The sequence below is a fragment of the Typopeltis vanoorti genome, chromosome 8 (assembly GCF_054136105.1).
Source record: "Typopeltis vanoorti isolate ZY-2024b chromosome 8, IOZ_Tvanoo_1.0, whole genome shotgun sequence".
Lineage (NCBI taxonomy): Eukaryota > Metazoa > Arthropoda > Arachnida > Uropygi > Thelyphonidae > Typopeltis > Typopeltis vanoorti.
The window spans coordinates 135,942,653-135,965,391 of record NC_143556.1 but is presented as its reverse complement, the minus strand read 5'-3'; the positions used below and the strand labels follow the sequence as shown (position 1 = coordinate 135,965,391).

Here is a 22,739-nt window from a genome sequence, read left to right as displayed (position 1 = left end):
ACTTTAACTAAATGAAATCAAACTGCCACGCATGAACCTGTGAGTCTTTTACTGTCATGACGCTGAAGCACATTAATATCTGTTCGAAGGAGGCGAATCGGATTGAAAAACAATTATTCCTACTGCGGCTTAGTTCTCCAATAGAACTGTCCAGATACCGACGTTTGTGTAATTGCAGAGTTGTTGAGTTTCAGGTCTCGGTTCCAATTATACATTTAATAAACAGCAATAGGTGATGCTATCCAAATCCTACCACCGAGACGCACTGGTCTTTCCAAGCCAAGCGGCTTCATGAAACACGCTTATAATTTCATCTGGATAATTTCCCAGAGCAAATCTGGCTACACTTGTTAAAGTTCTTTATAATATAGCAATAAAAATTCTCAAAAGAAAATTCCGTGGTTTGTTTATGCATATCGTAAGTATAATTGCTTAAAAAATTCCTTTGAAATGCTTTGTAATGCCAATGTCGCTATTTCTAGGATTTATAAATTTTCTGTCAACCAAGTCACATTCTTCCTCTAATTTTCCACTGTTTGTCTGTTCTTTCTATATACATTGTCAAAGAACTCCAGAAGAAACGATCACGTGAATCCAAATCCCGCGTGAACAGCCGCTTCCAAATAACGAAGATATCGATCGGGATGACCCTGGTGAAAATGTCTGCCTGCACTGCTAACCACATAAGAGTTACCTGTTTTGTATCCCAGATTGAATATTGTAAGCAAAATACTTAATTAAACGCAATTCAATCAATAATTTTTTATATTTTCAAATGCCATATCCATTCGTTTTACCAAACCTTCTGAATCATTCGTAACAAAGCCGAGGAACGGCAGGAGTATGAAATGTCGACTCTTCAATTACGTGACTAGTGGCATTGGTTATAATTCACTAACCATTGATCGTATCGCACACGCAGTTTTATCAATTCTCTGCCAATCCTGCAGCCTTAAAATATTGAGGAAAAAATGATATTGCTGTTCCTCGTTGCTCCCGAAGAGCAGAGCAAACAACAGAACGCCTTTTGTAATCTACTTAGCACACGCAACACCCTAATATTTACTCCACTTCGCAAGGGTAAGCCATCTCATGGGTACAATCTAACTTTCTCAAAATGTTCGATGTAGTTTTGTTCTGTCTTTATCGTAAGAACTCAGCTTTAAGTGAGTCTGAATTTTCATAGCAACTTGTGGGCTTGGAGTTTAAATTAGATTTATTAGGATTTTGAAAGTAGGCAAAAAGTGGAACTTTTTATTCCCGAACACAGTTCAACTTGTAGCATGTACTTTTATATCTTTGTAATTTTATTAGAGTATATTACTGTAGTGTATATCTTCTGCGCGGTAAAAAGAAACCTCGAGGCATAGTTGTTACTTGTTATTCTGATCATCAGACAGTCCATATCCGAACCCTACAATAACACCTTGGGGAAGAGTTAAAACGTCAAACGAGGATGGAACGACTACGGCCAACTACATCACAAGAACAGACTACATTTTAGTAGAGGTAAAGTGGCAAAATGCCTACGCTTATTTCAACATTTAGGGGAAAGTCAAACTAGATGAGTGATGTATGTAATCACAGCTAAAGATGAGCCAGTAATGTATTGCTTGTACTATACTCTATCTTACCAAATGTTCGCAATAATGTTTGTAAAATAGCGTGTAGTACATTACGTGTTGAACCAATAGTTATAATTCGAGAATCGTGTATAGAGGTGAAATTTGAATGGATTTTCATGGCATTGCAGGCCACTTAGCAGGCATGATTGTGATTAAGGTGATGTCTTCATTGCATCACGTGACAAGAATCATTTGACTTCTATATTTAAATTATCATTTTATATTTAAATGGTGCCCATTACATTGCACTAATTTGTCAAGATGCAAACCCAAAACCCTCTAACCATGTTGTATTAATGGTTTTTCCTGTTAAAATCGCCTAGTTGGTCGAGTCGTTAGCGTATCCGCTCTCCAGCCAAAAGGCTGTTGGTTTGAATCCCACCATGGGCATGGGTGTTCGTGATTATCTATGAAATAATAGTGATGGTGAAAAGTATATGGCGCTTGTGTAGATGATGACGAAGACAGAGAGAGATGTAGAGTAGGTGCCCTCCCTCGATGAGTCTTAGGACTCTCTGGAGGTGTCGTGTAATAATAATTGCTTTCACTAATTATTGCAACTTCTATGAAATCTACTGAAACCTGTCTTCAATATTTTTGAGAACCGGCGTATTAAAGAAATATTTCCTTGCCATTCTCCAGTAAAACCAGAGCACCCTAGTGAAATCCTTGTAATCAATTCTTTTGTCCTTACTTTTGTTAATACCTAGCTCTCAAGCCAAGATCATATTTCTCTTTTTTAGGCTTATACTTTTAGCTTTTCCTTTCACAAAACACGACACATACACAACCGTCTCAGTCTTCAAAAACCTGATGATCTTTCCGTTCAAGAATTATTTCTCAGCTGCACATTTGAATTGCTAACGCCATATAAATCTCCCATTCGTCTGTTCCCCAACTGTAAAAACAGTCTGTCTTCTAAAGCGTTTTCACTTCTGAGATGGTGCATCAAAAACCATCCTAAAATACTTCATGCAGTCCAGAAAAGGGCGGTTTGAATAATAAATGGACAATAATAATAGATATTCTGTTTCTATCTTATACCTTTTCTATAGCATTTTCATGGACTCTGCTTCATCTCTGTTTGTATTTAAGATGCCCTTTGGATGGAAAGACTAGTTCGAGTCCCTTCTCGGACGCGAAGACTATTTTTAGGGTTAAACTTTCTCACGTGGGGTGGATGTTCCTCCAGAAAAACGAGCAAATCGGCATTAGAATGTACGCAATTGACAGACTTAATATACTCACCTCATAACCAGACCGTAAATCCAAACAAAACTAACTGAAATGGAATAATATCCATGCAAAGCATATAAAAAAAAAAACACGAACAGCTGCTTGTTTACATCCATACTATGCATAATTTAAACCCGCTGAACGGGTTTGTCATTCACATCCTGTTCCATTTACCTCCTCGCACTGCTTTCCCAAGGTACAACGTCCATCTGTTCAGGAAACACAAAATGTTTTTTTTTTTTTTAATTTCGCTAGCAATTTTTCCACACGATACTGTTGTGTTATAGATTTGTAATTTTTCGTGTAAGGGTTAAAGATATTCTACGAGGATTTATAACAATTCAAATGCATTGAACTGGAAAACACTGAAACCTTGGGGTATCGTATTAATACATTGACTTTATGAAGAAAGATTAGACCTTTATGAGGGGCCGATTTTTCGGAGTTAGATATATGGTTACTATATTTTCTTAGCCAAAATCGGTAACATACCATGCCCTCTTAAGATTTTTCGAGGACAGCAAGCTTTTTACAAGTACGCTTTGTTTCATCAATGGCATACAAACATAATCACTTCTGAGACATGTTTGAACATAATCTGTATTCTTGCCAACTCTATATGGCATGTCAGATACTGAGATAAATCGCACAAAACTACTTGCCGGGTAAGAATTTAAAACGCTTGTATTCGACTATTAGCACAGGCAATGCGCTAGGGTTTATGAATGCAAACACCGCAACTAATCATTGACTGTGTATATCCCCTTGTCATAAATTTTTATTATATTACTATCGGCATGGAGCCTTCGTAGCACAGTTGGGTTCGACGAAGCCCTTTGGTTTGAAAAGACCTCCGTTCGAATCCCTTTTATACGCGAAGAACTTTAATCGGGACCTTTTCAATCAAAGGTGAGTTAAACGGTCTCATACCGAGGTGGAGGATTTCTTCTCACGGAAACTCGGTTTTTTCATCCCTTAAAACAAGCACATCCACACCGGAAACACACACATTTACAGACAGAATACTATTGGACCAGAAAGGCAACCGGAAGCCACATTTTCTATAATAATTCGCTAATAAACTAGCATCGCAATTGGCATAATCGTGATTTCTTTTCAACTTCTTACTTCCATCTTTTATTGCTCCCGATCATCTGTAAGTTAATATATTTTAAAAAAAATTAAAAATGCAGTTACGATTGGTCAAAATGTTTGAATTTTCTGGACAATTCATCCATAGCTAATGAGGAAAAAACATGTTTAAAATCGGAATGGTGTCGAAACTTTGGGGGCATATTGGTCGGGATAAATATGTGGTTATATTCTGTTTCGTATTTCTCATATCTTTATATTTTATTGAGCTGTATTTTGCCTTAAATACATGCTATGATTAGAACCTCTCAATAAAAGCAACGGCTAAATAGCGCTGTCTTTATTCCTATTGAAACACTTGAAATATTTTATTAATTGAATATTATCGGATTGTTCGAATTAAAAGCCTGGAAGATGGACTACTCCTTTTTTACTCCAGTAATCCCAGAAATTCAGCATATCAGATATATTCTGTGAAAAGCAAAGTCTGCAAGGCATATTACATCAGACGGAATCTTGAATTGAGTTTCATTGATAAAGAACATTTTAAAAAGAAAATCCCGGTGCACACTTTATTCAGACAAGACGATATCCAAATTCTGCACCAATATCATTGCAAATCGAATAGAGTTATGTTTGATTTTCAAAGAGCATTTGCTTCTGTCTCTGTAAAGGGCGTTGGTGTATGTCCGGATTTCAATTTCCTCATGAGTACAGACAAGACCGACGCATGCTGGGATCTGAGGAAAAAATGATTCGCGTCTTTGATTAAATTTATGTAAATCGGTACCTCTGGTAAATTATTTTTTTAGATAAGTCGGCGTCAATTTAATTAATTTTTTGTAAAAACTGGCGTCGCAGGCGCCAGCTTATATTCGTCACTCCTTCCGTAAAAAGCGGATTTTTCCCCTCAAAAGAGAAAAAAACAAGCCTCAGAATACGCTCAGTTTGGAGGTATAATCTTGTATCACTAGTCGTTTTCGGCATAATTCGAAGGGCTCAAACGCAGCTTAGATATACAGTTGGCCGATAATTTAAACTGTATTAACAAACGTGAACACGAGTGCACTGCGTTATTTGCATCTTTTATTATCTAGAATCATCGCAACATGCAAAATATATCGAGGGTTGAAATTTTCACAAAATAAAAAAAATAAATCGCAATTTTCTTTACGAAACTGTGAGCGGCGCTGATAGACGATGTGTGTGCGTAAGCAATGAAAGCTGCGATCGATCAGTTTAAGATTCATGATTTAAAGATTATCTTGCCAGAAAATTGGAAGTGCTACTTCGGTATTTTGCAAGACAAATTCACGTGTTTTTATGGGATCTTGACTGGCAAGTGAATGTATCTCGATATTGTCCAAAAGTTACTTAAGTAATGAGAAACACATATTGCAATAACTCTCCTGTCCTGCAAGAATGAACTTCCTGTCAGTGTTAGTCAACCTTAACTTCTCTCTAAACTGAAAAACGTCAATCAGCTTCTAGGAAAGCACCTATCCTGAAGATGAGGTTCTCAGCATTCTCATTTGCTTCTCCTTTCAAATCCTATAATATCTTTCTCATGATGGTTAATATTCCTAAAGCGGATGTCTGCTTTCTTATCAAATAATATTCACCTTTGCTACCAGGTACAGCAGACTTCTACAGTTTGGGTGATTTCCACGCACACACACACACACACACACTGGCTTTAATGCTCGTACAGTAATATTTTGCTGTTAGTGAGAGGTCACTGTGACAAGCAACCAATATCTAAGTAAGGTGCTAATTTGTTCTCTTCACTCTGCATTTAAGATCTCCGGAGATATTCGACAATCACAATTGGTTCCCTAATGAGCTCAGCAGTCCTTTGAAACACTTCCATGTAAAATGGAAGAGTTTCGAATCTCTTGGTCCATCAATTGGAAACAGTATTGCGAGCTTCAATGCAACACGCTCCTTTCAATATAGTGATGACATCGAACCAAATTCCCATGACCATTAGCCTAAAAATTCATTGCTGAATAGAAGATTGAAGTCATTATAAAAGGATGATAATAACATGCACAGAGATGGTAACTTCCCTCCTATTTGCATTGTTATCCAACTTCTTTATGAATACAACTAAGGTGCGGAGGTTATTCAGCATGAGATTAAAACATTTTTGAATGATTGTGATTCATGTACTGTTCTAAATCCACTCTTTAAGAAGACGGGTTTTAACTGAACATCCGGTCTAAGAAAGAAATTTGTGCAACATGTTCACTTTAGCTGGGAAGACGTGGGTTCGAATCCCGTCTGGGAAGTGGCGAGTCTTTATAAGAGTTTTTCAACTAAATATCAGTTAGTCGATTTCATATGAATGCGCAGGGTTTTACTGCAGAAAGAGGCAAGCAAGCTGAAGTGCACATGCAATTAACAGACTCCATACACCAGTCTCGTGGCTCGAAATACAACCAGATTAAGGGGGATTCCCTTGCAGAATGCATAAATCTTTGTTTGCTTAGTGGAAATCTGGCGTGACATAAAACGCTGTGCGATCTCTGCAGTAAGGTTCTTAGCTTTTCTCTCTTGAGTAAACCACCTTCGTTGGCAAACCAAAAAGCTTCAACTTTCCTTGAATGTAGTTGCTATAAAAATGGATTCGATCTCTTACGTACCGAAATTGAGATGAAGAAGTCAACCTTATTAAGGCAATAAATCCACGCTAGACAGCTTTAAGTATTTCTTATCTTACTTCACTCAGGATGGAATTCTAAAATATTCCCGTGGCAACTCGATTGCTCTTTTTTTTATTCGTAGGGTCCAAAGTTATGAGCCTTTCAGTGGCGAAGAAGCTACTGGATGCTACCTTGTCCAGCTATTGTGTTTCAACACTAAATTTTTAAACTATTTCTACGCTCACATCGATCCGTTCCTAGTATTTTCTGAGAATTGGCGATTTCGAGCTTTGTTATGCGTTATCTTTAATATCCACATCCCTGCAATCGATCTGTACGAGGAATAGCATCAGTAAAGTTTCAATGGATTTTTTTTTTCTCAGAAGGAGAATTAAAGATCAAAGATGAATCGCCTTATTTTTCAGAATGTATTACTTTTTTTTTCTCAGAATGGATATAAGGCCACTGTTTTTTTTTTTTTGGGGGGGGGGGGAGAACAGCGTGATTTTATGATTATGTTATGTATCTGGAGAATGTCTTCGGTGTGTTAAGAAAAAAAAAATTGACATTATTAAAAAATCTTTGCCAGATATTTCCAAAATGAAGAATGTTTTTTAATTAACAATATGCGAATAAATATTTTCTTTCTTTCTTTCTAGAGACTGCCCTTTCTTCATATCTTTTTATGTTTCATCTTCGTCCTTTCGGTTGTACAACGAACACACTTTTCGCATTATCTCTACGGAGCAGTCGATTTTTGCTGTGTTCAACGCTAAAATTGTTCCAAGAAATCTTCGCTCGCAGAGCAGTTTGCCTCATTCGTGTCACGTGATTGTTTCATATTTCATCTCTTGTATCTCATTTCTCGACTCACGCATCGTTCCAGTCATGTGTGCTTCTTGCCGTCTATTTCTTTCTTCGCACTGTTTGCACAGCAGTGTTGAACGTTTCCATTATCTACATTGTTTAAACCACATAATTTCTACTGGAAGCTCCTCGAGGGCAACAATATTTGCACACACACTCGCCCTCCCCCCCCCCCTCTCTGTATGGATTTGATATATTGATTCCATTACTAGCCTTTGTAGGAAACCATAAACTGAGTAATATCGTACATGTGTCACTCATTGATTTATTTCTGTTTGCTTTGCTTTATGGACGTCGTTTCTCCTTCTCAGTACACAAATCTCATCATATCTGCAGCAGCATCGTCTTCTTGAGAGTTCTAGAAATCAAACGGTGGTGGCGCATGAACTGAAACCTTATTAGCGTCAGGTAGGCAGCAGGTATAAGGAAGAAAGAAAAGCAGTGCATCATCCGTTGCTCTGAGATCCCCGGCATTCGTCAGCTGCGCATGCGTCGTTTGTTCCTCTCGCTGTGCGATTCTGTATGTAGCTAACATCAAACGTCTCGCTTCAGTGGAAGCCAGTGGTGGTGTATGAGTGCCACAAGATCAGCACGAGCTTCTGCGCGTTCTCGGGCGTTGGGTGTTTCGTCAGTATGGCTACGATGGCCCCTCTCTGTCTCCGTACTGACGCCAGAAACGATGCTACCCCTCCTGGCCGAAGAAGACGAGCATCCGACTATGACACTGCCATTCTGCTCATCGTGATGTTGTGGGCATCTGGCGGCGAATGCGGAGTTCGTGCCGTACATGGCGGTAAGTGGCTCCGTGACTTTTTCGCATGGTACGAAATAACGTGTTCTTCGTTGTTATTCTCTTTTCTCATATTTCGTCTTGCTAAGTTAAGCGGTCATGTCGACCGACGATACATCGTCAGGTCAGATTCTCATCATTGCGACATCGGCGAATCTCGTTTAATTAGAACACATGTTGCCGCGTTAATACCTGTGAAGTATCGAGAATGTTGTTTGTGTGCGTGAGAAGGAGGGGATGTTTGTTTATCAGAGCACAAGAAATTTGTCCTTTATTCTCCACTTTTAGCAGTTAGTGGACGCCTGATCGTTGGAATTGTTCTACTGGATTAGTTTGATTAGTTTAAGCGTGTAAATTAAACAGAGCATGGAAACGTGAAGAATGTGGAGACAGGAATGATTAACAACGTGTTCATTTGATAGCGGATCACGTCAAACTAGAAAGAATCTTGAACACCATATTTTAAACTCTGGTGAAAAGAAATAGCTCTACTCTAGCTACTTACAAATGACAGAAAATTGAACTTTCATCTTGGGAGGCTTGCACGCTACAAATATGAAACACAGATAACAGATAGAAAAATAACTACGGAAAATGTCTAAATAATTCTTAGTTCGAGAAAAAAAAACTTGAATAGCTAAAATATTAGACTTAAAATATAAAATATCTCCTGAAACACAAATTTTTCATTAATAATTACAAGGAAGGCATTCCAGTGCATGATCGATAGTTTGACGTATAAAGATGATGCAGTTACCACCAGCTCTAATATTACTGAAAAGAAAACTTACAGTACTTGGACTCCGTGTAACCATAATAATTTGGAAAGTACTGAAGGTTAGCTCTTCCCGACCTTCTTGCCAACACTGGACTTCAATAATAGCTTGGCTCAGAGAATGGAAAATGATTGCAACGAAGGGAAAAAAAATTTCTGCAAGCATGAAATTCAGCTGAGAACGAATAATGGATGCATACTACGAAATAAATTTTACGACAATCGATTCTTGGTTGAACCATTGATTCTAATCTTCGAATCCAAACGTTCATGTTACTGAAATAATTCATAAATGAAGATTGACTTCCGTTTCGCATTCAACGTTAAACCCTACTCGTTTTTGGAGCATTTCATTTTCCAGCACGCAAATTATGATTAGTGGTGGATAACACAAATTCTCATTAGCTGGTTTTGCAACGAAACCGTGATTGTTCTGGGCCTGTATTGACAATGATGTTATATTACAATCTGATTTGGACAGCAAGCAAATGTCTAAAAATTTGGGCATTTGCTTCTTACCTTATATCAGATATTCATTCGGGTCACTTTCTGAAGTCCTGGTTTCTGCACAACGTTATTTCAATCTCATTTGCATCCAAATGGTTTTACTACAATATTCGCTAAAGAAATGGTCGCTCGCATCTTATTTTTTTCTTTAATTTCTGCGGTGACGACCTCCTATCATAAGTTATTCTAAATGAGGTTCTTGACTTTTCTTCGCAGATAAAATCACAAGAATTTGATATCAGAACAGTATCTAATCCTAATAACATATCTCCAAGTTTATTGATGTTTCTGTACTTGAATAGCTTCCCCACTTATCTTGCCAAGTAAAGAGACTAGGATTCAAATCTGTCTATCTGAACTGGAAGGATTTTTCTACCGCGTTTTTGCTGCAAGACTAATTAGCTGGAAGAGGTACGATATTTGCTCCTCTCAACTCGTGTATTTCTCCCGGAAAACAACGTATGCCTTATAATCAGCCCTGTTGTTGACGGTTTATTCATCCGTTGCAGTTGGCTTGAACTTCTAGCTTGAAAGTCCAGCCTATCAGTAAAGAGCAAGATAGATTCATGTAACAGAATTACCGACTAGTGTAATGGTTTAGCTTTGTTTTGCTAACTTAAAATAATTTCGTAATCCATTATGAAGAAATTTCTACGCAATTTAGAAGCCTCTTAGCTAATTAACATCAAGAAGATTCTTCCGCTATTGTCACAAGGGAATTGCCACAAAATTGATTTAGTCAGTTGCTCTTGACATTTCTGGAACATTTGATGGGATTTTGGATAAGCCCTTCTAAACAAGCTGTCATCCATCTGTGGAGCTTCTGTGTTTTGCAATTCGTAGACCACTTTTTGCCCATTGCGCATGAGCAAGATGGCTTGTTATTCTGAAATGTTAAAATGCCGCATGTCCCTCTGCAACGCTTGTTATTCTCTTACATGTCGGTAGTCGTATGTGGGTCGAATTTTAGCTGTGAATCGCACAAACAAGCGAAACTGAATAGAATGCCTTCGGCGAGTTTATTAAATGCCAGCATCCATGCTGTTTTATATTTGGAGCGTGGGAGATGAGAATACGATGTTTGTGCTTGCGACGGAAGTGTAATCTACGTTGCTTGCAAAAGAATCTTCTCTCCGATATGAATCTTCCATTTAATAATTCTCATTCAGACAAGAATAACTGTATTTTTGTAATGGTAGCGGCAACCTTCATCGTATCTTATAAGAAATAAATCACATCTGCATCCTTAACTACTGAGCATTTTCAGAAATAATCGTCTCCATCCTCTGCAGTAGTGGTTTCTGTTCTAACAATTATCTTGACGATAGGCAAATTCACCTTATCATATATCCTTGCTAGAAGGTGGCCTAGAATCCTCGTGAAAAATTTACGATCTGATTCTCTTCAAAGGAAATAGTTGGCGAATTAATGAGATCCCATGAATCGTATAATAATCACATTGACAGCAGCGTATGTCCTGCTGTCAATGTGATTCTTTGTGTCAATTTGCAGATATTTTTAATAACATTGATAATAATTACCTAAAGTTCTTCAGAATCAATCAGAAAAAATTCCCCAAGAATCACTGAAATAATATTTATTCAATTTACATCTGTTCCTTATAAACAACCTTCGTTCATCGTGTCTTTCCCGCAATTGCAATCTACGTTTGTAATTAGTACTTTAGTAGGACTGAGTACATCTGACACTGTCTTTAAACTGCAGACATAATGAGACACGTAAGAATCTCCTGCAGTGCAGATTATTCTTATGTCCTGTCTGTTTTAATTCCTCTACATCAATCGAGAGTCAAGTAGCTCTTGTAAAGGAAAGGGTTTCAAGTATGCGAGTTACAGATGAACCCCCTCCCCCTCTCTGTAATGTTTTGTGGTGTTTGATTTGAGTAAGTAGTCTAGAGTGGATTAAATTGTAACCGGAGTACTTTGAAAGTTCTTAAATTTTTTTGTTGTTATTCTAGTTTGCCAGAACGCTCAAAAATAAAAAAAGAAAGAAAAGAAAACCTCTTTTATCCAATCTAATTTTAAAGAAAAGCTTCTTATGTGATGCATTTGAAATGATGAGAACCCAATAAAAAGGTCAACTTTTTTAAACTCCTCTTCCCGATAAAGGTCATCCGTTGTTCAGGTAAAACCTCGTTTTCATTTTACAATTTCATTTTATACAATGATCACATGATGCGTTTTGCGGTGCTGTCTTTTACGATGGCATCATAGCTGAACTGCGAGCCATTTGGGGGTTATGTAATAGGCCGTTTATTTATTGTCTTTTGTTTCCTGTCGCTTTTTTTTAATCTGTAAGTCGCCTGATTGAATCAAAACTGAGATGACTCCACAGATTTTTAATTGAGATCTGAAATGCCATTTAAGTCATAGCATTCAGTCACAGCAAAGTTATACGCATACGGACGGACAAAAAGAATCTAATTAGATGCGTATGCATTTTGCAAAACGCATATTTAAAACTAGTTAAAACCAGTCTTGGAACGTTTTGATATTCTTTCATAAATCTTGAAGGAATTCTAAATTTTATTTGAAAGAACTGAAATAACCGTGTGTGGCATTTTAGTTTTTAGGAATACTAAATTGTCCTTTGCGTTCAAGTCACGGATGTGCTTTTCATACGTGAATCTGATTGAGAATATTATCATGACAGCTGGTTTATTCTTGCCGTGGTGGTTCTTTTTTGTCTGCTTTGTGAATAGAAAAGAAGAACGAAAGCTTTTGAAGAGAAAATCGCGCTTTGCCCTTTTCTAAGAGTTATTAACTAAGCCTCGTTTGGGAATGGGGAAAAAAAAACTTGGAAACTTTTTCTCTTACTCTTGACAAGATAGAAGCCCACATCTTTCCCATCAAGATTGCATTCTTTCAACGACCTCACCAGGCAGGCGAGCGGAATCTTGCCAAGAATATCGTTTAAATTTAAAATAGTGCAGAATAACTGAAATGCGTCGACGTATCGCTACGAATGAAGACGTAAAAAAATTGCATTCTCTGTGTGAAGAAACCCTTGAGTTATTAATTCTAAAAACAATGTTGAAGTGGAGCCACCCTTGCTTTTTATTTACTGGTTAATTTTGAATAATCATCTTAAACTGCTGTTCACTTTGAAGACTTTTAAAAACTAGTTTTGGGGAAAATATTCCTTCAGAATTATGAGGGTGTTCGATGGCTGTTGTAAGATGAAAACAAGAATTATGTGGGATAAATACATAATTATTCTTTTCGTATGACTCCTTAATCTAAGATGGTGTACCCCTGGAAAAAAAACATCTGCTTAGTCATGCGATGTGCACACTGACGTGTTCGTACGACCTCTTGCCATACGTGTAGACAGTGTCAATAGCTGAGCCATTCGTTCTCGGCAATGAAAGTCAATATTCAGACCTGGTGCCGTGTTGTACGATATCTGCACATCAGTAAGTTTTGTGTGTAAAATTCGCTAACACAGTAACCGAGACATAAATTAATGCAAGTCGCTACGGGTATGGTTGGCCGAGTAGATAACTCCAACTTACAGGCTGCGAGAGCATGGATGTTTGCGATGTCATTAGGCGATAGATGAATTTCATCGCCCGGTGTAAGATCACCGCTCCGGATATTGGAGGCCAGAAGTGATTTGAAAAATAAAGTAACGTGTTTGGTCTTTAGATTATTGGTTAATTTTAATATATTTAATATAATATAGTTTATTTAATATAATTAGTGATGATGTAATGATTCGCTGAATTTTTGAACGTTAAATAAACCGTTATCATCTGTTCAAAGTAACATTGTTAGGCTGCTACAAACCGCGGTTCATTTGCTCAAACAGGCTTACTCAATGAGCCAAATACAATATTGGGCCAATTAGCAACTTCATTACGACAGCCGAACTTGTGCTCCACATTTTTTTCAAACAGCACCTTTAATCGAGTGCCCTCCTATTCTTACTCACCTGGAATCGTGGCCGGTGATATTCCTCGTTTTCTTCAATTAAGGAAACACTACGAAAAAAAAATAATAAATAAAAAATTGGTAATCGAATAAACAAAAAAGCAGCTTTGAATTTGCGATACCGAAAGTGAAAGGCGCTACCAGACTCTTGATTATCTTTTACGCATGAAACTATGGAAAAAAAAAAAATCGGAATCAGAGAAGAATGCCACTTCTTGACCAGAGGATTTGTAAGCGCACGAGGTATTAATTCCTCTCCCTCGAATGAGAGCATTCAGTTCTAAAAGTCCACAGTTGTAGAGGTCATTGGTTTTTGTCGACTTCTTTATGCATTGATCTTGAACTCAATATGTTTGTCAGAGGAATATAGCGATATATTAAACGTACTCATCCATACTTTCAAATTCCTGAAGATAAAACCAATCATATAGTAACGCTTACTGTTTGAATAACGAGAAATGTGTTACAGATATGTCATCTGAAGAATATTATTAATATTTTAATTAATATATTTTAATATTAACATTAAATCAACGTATAATAAATTCCTTTAACTTTTTTACATATGAGCATATCAGTAAGAAATTTTCAGCGCGACACGAGAGCTAAATTCGACAGTTCACCGCTCAGTTATTTTTCGATCTGCTATCAGTCAGTGTACTTTTCAAGAAAATTGTCCGATATCTATAGCTTTTGTCAGATAACCTTTGGCAGATAGCACTTCTCCCATGATGTCGGTGTTTTTACACCATCTGTTGCATTCTGATACGATTTCGTTATCAAAGCATAAAAAAATTTAAAAAAAAGCGAAATGTAAAAAAAAAACTTTAAATAAGTCTAAAAAATTTCTTAAAAGTGTAAATAATAACTAGATATTTTTCCAATAAATTATAACGAGATTTATGTCTAAATGGTATAGTATATTGTTCTGAGCTGTGTTACGTTATGTTCAGTTTGTATGAATACAAGTACAGGCGATCCCCTGGGTTACGGACGACCCGACTTACGGCGTTCCGTACTTACGAATGGGCTCCCAAGGCTTCCTAAGAATAATTAATAATTAAATAATTAAATTAATAATTCCGGAACTAGTTTCTTTCGCGCATGAAAACAAACACGCACTTCGCTGCATTATTAAAGCAGCTGTTCCCGTTATTTGGAAATCAAATTTAAGGGCCTGGGTCCCACTTGCCATGTTTGAAGATTGGATCTTGAATTGTTTTATTCCTGCTGTGGAACGATATTGTTCGTAAAAGAAAATTCCCTTTAATATTCTGCTTGTGCTGGACATCCAACATCTTTAGTTGACCTTCACCCTAATGTAAAGGTCGTATTTTTACTACCCAACACTACATCGTTACTATAGCCAATGGATCAGGGAGTCATTTCTACATTTAAGGCTTATTACTTACGATACATTCTCGTAAGCATTCAGGGCTACGGAAGATGATGTGATGATCTTGAGAATTGTGAAAGAATTATAACATCCATGATGCCATCAAAAACATTCCTGATTCTTGGGAGGAAGTGGGCAATCAACAATTAAATGGTGTGCAACAAACTGTGCCCTCAATTCTGTGATGATTTTCGTGGCTTCACAGCAGAAGACATCGCCGAAGCCAGAAAAACTGTGGTGGATAGTGGCAATGAACTGTAATTGGACATCAATGAAAATGATGTCATTGACTTACTAGAGTCCCATTCACAAGAATTAACCAATGAAGACCTTATGGAGATAGAGAAGCAGCTGATAAAAACACAAGAACATGAAGAATAAAAAGATCAAGAGCCAAGAAAGTTTGCGACAAAAGAATTAGCTGAAGCCTTTCGTCTCATTAGAGCAGCATTTGCTAAGCTTAAGGAGCAAGATCCTAGCATTTAGTGGTTTACAGGCAGTTAGTGAGAACATCAGCTACTACAAGGCCATTTATGATGAATAAAAGCAAAAGGCTGTGCAAACAACCCTAGACGTTGAACTCGGTTTTTTCAAGAAACCGACTTCAACTGTAAGCTCCCCTCCTCCAGAAATAGAATCAAATCCTGATTCTCGAGCACCAGGTCCATCCCCTCTGGCACCATTTCCATCATCATCATCTTCCGATTGCTGTTAGCCTACCTATGTCCTGTTTGTCTGAATTAAAAGAAAGAGCACAATAGTTTCTGTAACTTATTATTACGGTACATTATTATTACTACAGTATTATATTACAGTAATTATTATTGCCACATATGAGCCATTATAGTATTATTAGCATTATTACCGTATATGCGCTGTTCATCAGGGATCCGAGTTACGTACAAATCCAACTTAAAGACATTCTCAGGAACGTATCTCGTTCGTAACCCGGGGACCGCCTGTATTTGTTATTCAATTTTTGTATGGTAGTCCTATCCACGAAATGCAACTCTGTGGTACATTTTTACCACTCTTGCGCTAATGCTTTGATAATCGTGCTCTAGGGACAACATGCAGCAAGTTATTTCGGTCTCTAATGAATAGGATGTTGTCCTCATACCGAATGACACAGTTTATCTGAGACCTAAAAACTCACCATCTCACAGTGGCATTCCAATCCACAGTCCGTAGGGTGTAAAGTGGAGATGTCGTTAAATTCAGTTTCTCATCCAAGCTGAGATGTATTACGTCGTACAAGTGAAGATGGAGATATTTTACTCCGTCAGAGTAAAATATCTCCGAAACTAGGAAAGCTAATGAGATCCAATCCTGAAAGTCCATAAGCCAAATAGTAGAACATTTAGGTTTTAAAATATATAAGTTATATTCCCTGAATTTATATGATGATTCAAAGAAAACTGAGAAATGCATACGCCGCAGTTCCTCGGAATCATCTTTAAGATTTCAAGTTGTCTTCTCCCACGTAGCAAAACCTTTGAGCTTTTCATAGTGAAAGGTCGCGGGCTCTTTCGTAGAAGGAGCACGCGATCACCAAACTTGATATTTCGTTCGAATCTGAGAACATTATCGCATAAATCTAAGAATACAATGCGAAGTACTTTAAATGCAGATTATTTTAAGTGTTTGCTACCCCTTAAATGCAACCGCATGTGTAGGTCTAAACTGCAACACCTTTAAAATAAATAAAAATCTTAGAAAATGTAATAAATTATTTTACTGAATTAGAAACTACATTTTTTTTTCAAAACTGGGAACTGAAAGGTCATCATTAAAATTAAGTTTCTGACCGTATTTCAATAAGGCTTCAGAGCTTTCTTTGAACAGAGTTTAATGTTTGAAAACGTGCTATTCTGCGGCATTTTTAAATCGAGACAAGGGTGATATAACTGTAGTTATGATTCCGAGGCGCTTGCAGTAGAAAAATTACTATTTTCCGACAAGATCGCAATATGTGTACAGTTATCAGCAGGAATCCTAACAAAAGTCTGTCTAATAAGCTTGATGACATCATTTTGGTAAAAGAAGCAACAGTTAAAAAAAATTCGGCCGCATCATGTAAACCTCCCAGGATTGCTCTATCAAAGGTTCAGATTGCTCTTTGGATCCAAAGTTCGTTCAGTTTTGCTTACAGAATCGTGAAATTCTTGTCCAACATGCTCTGTCCTCCACCCACCCACACATACCCTTAACGAGTCACAGAACTTCGTATACATTAAAATACCAAAACGACATTATATACCTCTTAATCACTGTGCCTCAGGATATTTCACATGAAAAAATAAAGTTTTAAACAAGATTAAGCAATCGTTTTGGAAGCATCATTTCCACTATGCTAGCAAACTACTTCTCAAACATTTACAAAAGAAATGCTCCTTATCCATCCAAAATGATTTTTGTGGATTCGGTACATGAGTGACATTTTGTGCCTTATCGAAATATACACTGATCGAGATATGCAAATATTTATTTAAATCTTTGCATATCTCGATCTGTAAGTTAATAAATAATAAAAACAGGCTATAATAGCCGTAATTATAATAAAAATAAGTTATTCATCCCAGTATTAAATTTACCTCCGAAAAGGGATATTTTATTTTTTCTGAATTTTCGTCTCCAATTTGAAACTGACGGTTCTTTTTTTTTTTTTTTTTTTTTATGTCCGTTTACAACAGACTCGCTTTCCTCTAACTCTGTTTCCCTCCGTCCTCTGCACAACATTATTCCTCGAACTCTAACAGAGTAATCAAACCTCTATTAACAAGATCTCTCTCTCTCTCTCTCTCTCTCTCTGTTGAAAGTTCAACAATCAAGCAAACGATGTCCTCAAATGGCTGCAATCCAAAAATATTATTGACCTTTTCTCTTGGCAGTATCAAATTCGCAGGATCGCTATTTCATGTCATATATTCGTCTGAACGTGTGGTGAGGAACCCATGAACAAAATTAAAAATGCCTCCCCCACCTCTTCTCTCTTAAAGAGAAACTTGTCCCATAATCACTACGAGTTTTTTTACTCATGCTCTTGTAACTTGACCTGTTTTAGTCAAATAGGCTGTTCACTCGAGGAGCCGATCTCTGAGCATGCGCCATATTCAGCCGATAAAACTTTGTAAGTCTGGATTGGCCGAGTACGGAGTTCATTAGCTATAAACTTCTTTTGAATTAATCCGATAAATTCATTGACGTGTTTTTAAATATAAAGAAATGTTTAAAGGAAGCCTCCGGATTACACTGTTCGAATCTTAATCGCACCGATATATTCACAATTGTCTAAACTTTAGGAACAAAACATTCTGACTGCGCCAAGTATTCCAAATGGTGTCCGTAAGCTAGAATACACGCAACGGCCTTTAAAAAATATAGCTATTGTTAGTTTACGTAATTGTAATCAGTTGCATTTGAATTTCACGTTGTTCTCTTAGTTTTATGCATTGACGATGTGTGCAGAACGAAATATCTGTCGACTAGTTTACTTCATTAGTAATTCTACCTTTGTGGCTATGGTCATGTGTTCTTGGATCCTATTCTACTTATTATTGTTTACTTACACTTCTTATAAGCTCTCACAGAATTTCCATTATTTCTTCAGTTCCGCGTGTTGCTGTTGATTCATTGAGTTTACTGTGTTTCAGGCAAATTTTGTTTGTAAAATTTTGGAATTCTTTTTGAGATGTTTACTTTTAGGACTCGTGTAATTAATTTAATCTTAAGGACTGTTTGTTTAGTAGTTTGCCTTATGTAAGTATTATTCTGTTTGTTTGCTTTCATTGAAGGTTATCTTGTCAGCATGTTTTCTTGCATATGTAACAATATGGACTTTCTGATAAAGTTGCGTTTCTTGGTGGAGTTATTAGGTATAAAAATCACAATAATTGTTCCATACTGCAAACTCAAACCGCATTATCTCCATAGATGAATATCCATCTGTAATGATAGTGCATTCTTTTATTTGCCCTCTTTTAACAGTAGTTCCACCCAGTTTGAACGATACATCACATTAGAACGATGGGTGAATGAGCCTAAGAACAGACAAGCCCTGATCGGAAGACCACCAAACATGGTTTTTAGTGGTGTCATTCTGGTCATGAATGAGCAGCACGGAGATTCCCTCCATGGAGCGGCCTTTTTAGACTGATTAATAAAAAATTGCAAATTACATGTCTGTGTTCGTTTGGTTAACTAAATTCCTCACTTAAAGATTTCTGAAATCCCCAAATCAGACATTCTGTAAAAATATATAATATGCAATCAAAATTCAAGGTAAAAAATCATTCTTTTTTTCCCTTCCCAGCAAAACACAAATTGACTGGATAACGCTAAAACTAACAGATATAACACACCAGTTCTGCGTCTTAGTTTTCTCGGCTTAATTCCAACCAACCCAAATTGGTTGGAATTACAGCATTTTGTTGAGAAAGTAGCCTATACTGAAATTATATGAAAACATTTTATAAATGAAAAATATCAAATTAGCAAACTTTCAGAATCATTTCACAAATCTGCGTAGGCTCGTTTTTTTATTTGCGCAAGTCAAGTTCAGTTCTGTTTACTTATTTCGTTTACCATTCTAAGTGATCCCACTATTCAGTTATTAGGCGCTTAAATAATTCTGTCGTGCGCTGTTCCTGTTTGAGTTGTTCCAGGCTCAACTAGTTAGAGATGCGATGGCGTCATTAGTGACCAGCGCAAATTAATCCCTCGTCTGCTAGAATACCAGATAACCTTTCGCCCAACATCCACGAGATCTTTTCGTTGTCGTCTAAATGATTTCCTGACTTGGTGGGTATAGCTCGATAAACGAGCTAGAATTCGCTACCAAACATTACTACACTCATCCGATGTCGCTTCGCCTTATCAGCATTTGACAGAACAGATTGAACGTTATGTTAATTGTGAGTTTCGATCAGATCTAAGGCAATATTTACCTTTTTAATCATTCAGTGAAATAAAGGAAGATAATCTTTGCAAAGCGACACACGTTCTGCTGAGTGATGGTTAGAAATAATAGGTGCTGTTCAATTAATGTTTTCTATTTCCAGGATAAGTGAAGTGAGATTGATATCTCGTATGGTTCTGAAGCGCGGCTTCATTTATGGATTCGATGCCAAAGGCGATAAATTATTCTAAGACCGAATTTGAGCTGTACTTGGCAAGCGTAAGAAGGGCCTGCTTTCGATGGAACTGATCCCTGAGACAACAGCAGTAACTGGAAGGATAATACACGCTGCTATTACAGGCAAAGTTTGTTCACCATCATTTTCATAATAATAAATATTGAATCCCATTCGTGCCATTCAGTTGCTTTCAGAATAATTAATCACACACATTATTATGGTACTACGGAATTTTAAAGTATAATATTTGCTTTTTCTTAAAGCTGTGTGAATTTTAACGGGGAGATGTTTATTTAATATATATATTAGAAAAAGTACTTTCCAACTTCGAATGGGACATTGAAATCATTCTCAGCTTTGGAGCAGCTTAACAACATTGATTAAAGTTGAAGATTTTGATATTCGTTCAAATATTACTTGCAGTGAAATCAATTTTCAGCATGCGTATTGTGAATGATATATTTGTAATACTCAATATGCAAACACACACACACGGGAGAGACAGAGAGAGAATTAAAATTTATTTTTATGAGATTCCCACTCCCAAACGCTCATAAGCATATAGTACGTTAGTGTTGTGAGTGGGCTGTTTTTTTTTTATTATTGCTTTTAATATTTTTTCAAGGATTTTTGCATAGTCCACAAAATCTGTTCTAGAGACCGGAGACCACTTCTGCAATAAACCGGGAAGTGGTCGAACATCGGGTAATGAAACTCATCCACACCTGAAGACAGTCACAGACATGGATGCCCATGGTGAGCATCCAGTTAAGCAGTCCGGCATTTGTAGAATTATTGTACAGAAATTGATTTAAAGGTAGGATAGAGAGACGAAATTGTTGGCATTTTTTAAAAATAACTTCTTAGCTGAGATATAATGCTGCAAGCGTTGAAAATATGCTTGATGATATCTGACTTCTTTTTAGCGTTAGTATCCTGTGCACAGGATACTGTTTGTCGAAATTCCAAGTGTTTATGCGCCTGTATGTGGGAGAGAGAAACTCCTGGTATTCCTTCTAAGATCGACTTGCTTTTGTCTGGATAGGATTTCTCTCGTACAGGTAGATTTGAATCCGGGATCTCTTTTCTAGACAAGTGATATTACTGATAAAGCTAGATTTTTCGAATGAGAAGCAAAAACGATAGAAACAATACTTTGAATAGTGAGTAAAAAACCAATTCAAGGGCTCTGAAGTTAGTTATTCTCCACTCCTCTGAATGCAGTTCTAAAATGCATTTAGGGTGTAGAATATGACAGAGAAGCCATAAAGTAAACACCACCAGTATGTGTACTTGCAGAAGATTCTCTACATGCGGAGAAACTGTTCCTCTTGAACGATGAGCCAAGATATTTGCTCTTTTTCGGTTCTGTTTTCGCTTCCAGTTGGTGTGTGAACAAAATTGAAGTCCATTTTCCACTAATAATAGTGATATCTGTTTATAGGTTTTAATGAGATTTAAAAGCAATATTTGCAAAAGTGAAATTAAAAACGATTTAATAATGAATGCTAATTATGAAAATTTTAAATTGAAGCTAAAAATGAATATTATGTGCGTGTCCATATAATTTTTGAAAGACAGTATATACTCATCATGTTACCAGGTTACTTACTCAAACATTGGAACGTTCCGGACACAAATGGGAGGGAGTTAAAACCTCGTATAAAGAAAACGAAAATAAATAGAAAGTACATAATTTTCTGTTCAGTTTATTTAAATAGTCGAATTGCACGAAAACGAAATCATAAACGCTGTCGATGCAGGATCTTTACACTGTCAAAGTCAAACATTTATATGCGCGTTTCTAGATAATGTTTGAATGTACTTTCAAATAGGAGTTAAAACCTCAGCTGCTGAAGGAAACATAAACTTCGATAGTCAATCGAACACTTCCGGTGTACTGAAACTAATTAAGAGTGCGCCGAAAGAATGCATTAATGCATTTCTTAATCTCGTTCATAGCATTAGTTAGCAAGATACCGATTTGGGATATCAGATCTAGAACTGGTGCGGTGATCCTCTAAAGTGTCGGAATATCCCACTTTAAGGGATTACCGTTCTCTCTCTCTCTCTCTCTCTCTCTCTCTCACCCCCCCCCAACATATTTCAGAAATCTTTCGCTGACTTTTTTTTTTTTTTTTTGCTGATGATTTTTAAGGAAGTACATTGTTGCAAATCTTGAATTCCTCTAAGTTACAATATATATATAAAGGTGCTAACAGATGAAATCATGAATTTCTGCGTTCCTTTATTATTAAGAAAACACACTCTAGAACAACAATATGTTATAGTGATATACAGTTAAAGGACAGTTTGATTAGATGCACGAGCGCCTTCATCAGTGAAATGAGGAATCACACTCCATGAACACTCGTAAAACATCTCCTTTGAAAATTACTGAAGTGGGATTCTTTTTAACGATCCCATCGATGTTTCCTAGAAATATATTTTATCAGACTAGATAAGTATTTCAATAGCAGGATGAGCTTCATTCTTGCAGCAAAATTTGCAGCTCGATGTTTCAGTTTAAAAGTGTTACCTTTTAGTTTCATCAAAGATTTCTGATCAAGTGTGGTACTCGACTTCTCGTTTCCACATTATTGGCTGCAAATAGATTCAATCAAAGGAGTGCGTATGAACGCCACTCTAAAAATTAATTTTACAATTATTAAGAAGTTGAATTTTTAGCTACAGAATTGCGCCAGTTATAAAATTATA

At 36.8% G+C, this 22,739-nt stretch overlaps 1 protein-coding gene across 1 annotated transcript in view; it reads left to right on the top strand.

The window, feature by feature from the left end:
* The first annotated feature begins 8,002 nt into the window (after positions 1–8,002).
* Positions 8,003–22,739, top strand: part of LOC150104366 (suppressor of lurcher protein 1-like) — a 178,296-nt gene continuing 163,559 nt past the window's right edge. The window contains exon 1 of the mRNA XM_090396944.1: positions 8,003–8,258. Coding sequence (XP_090253070.1) covers positions 8,099–8,258 — 160 coding nt within the window. The 5' untranslated portion in view covers positions 8,003–8,098. The remainder of the gene's footprint in view (positions 8,259–22,739) is intronic.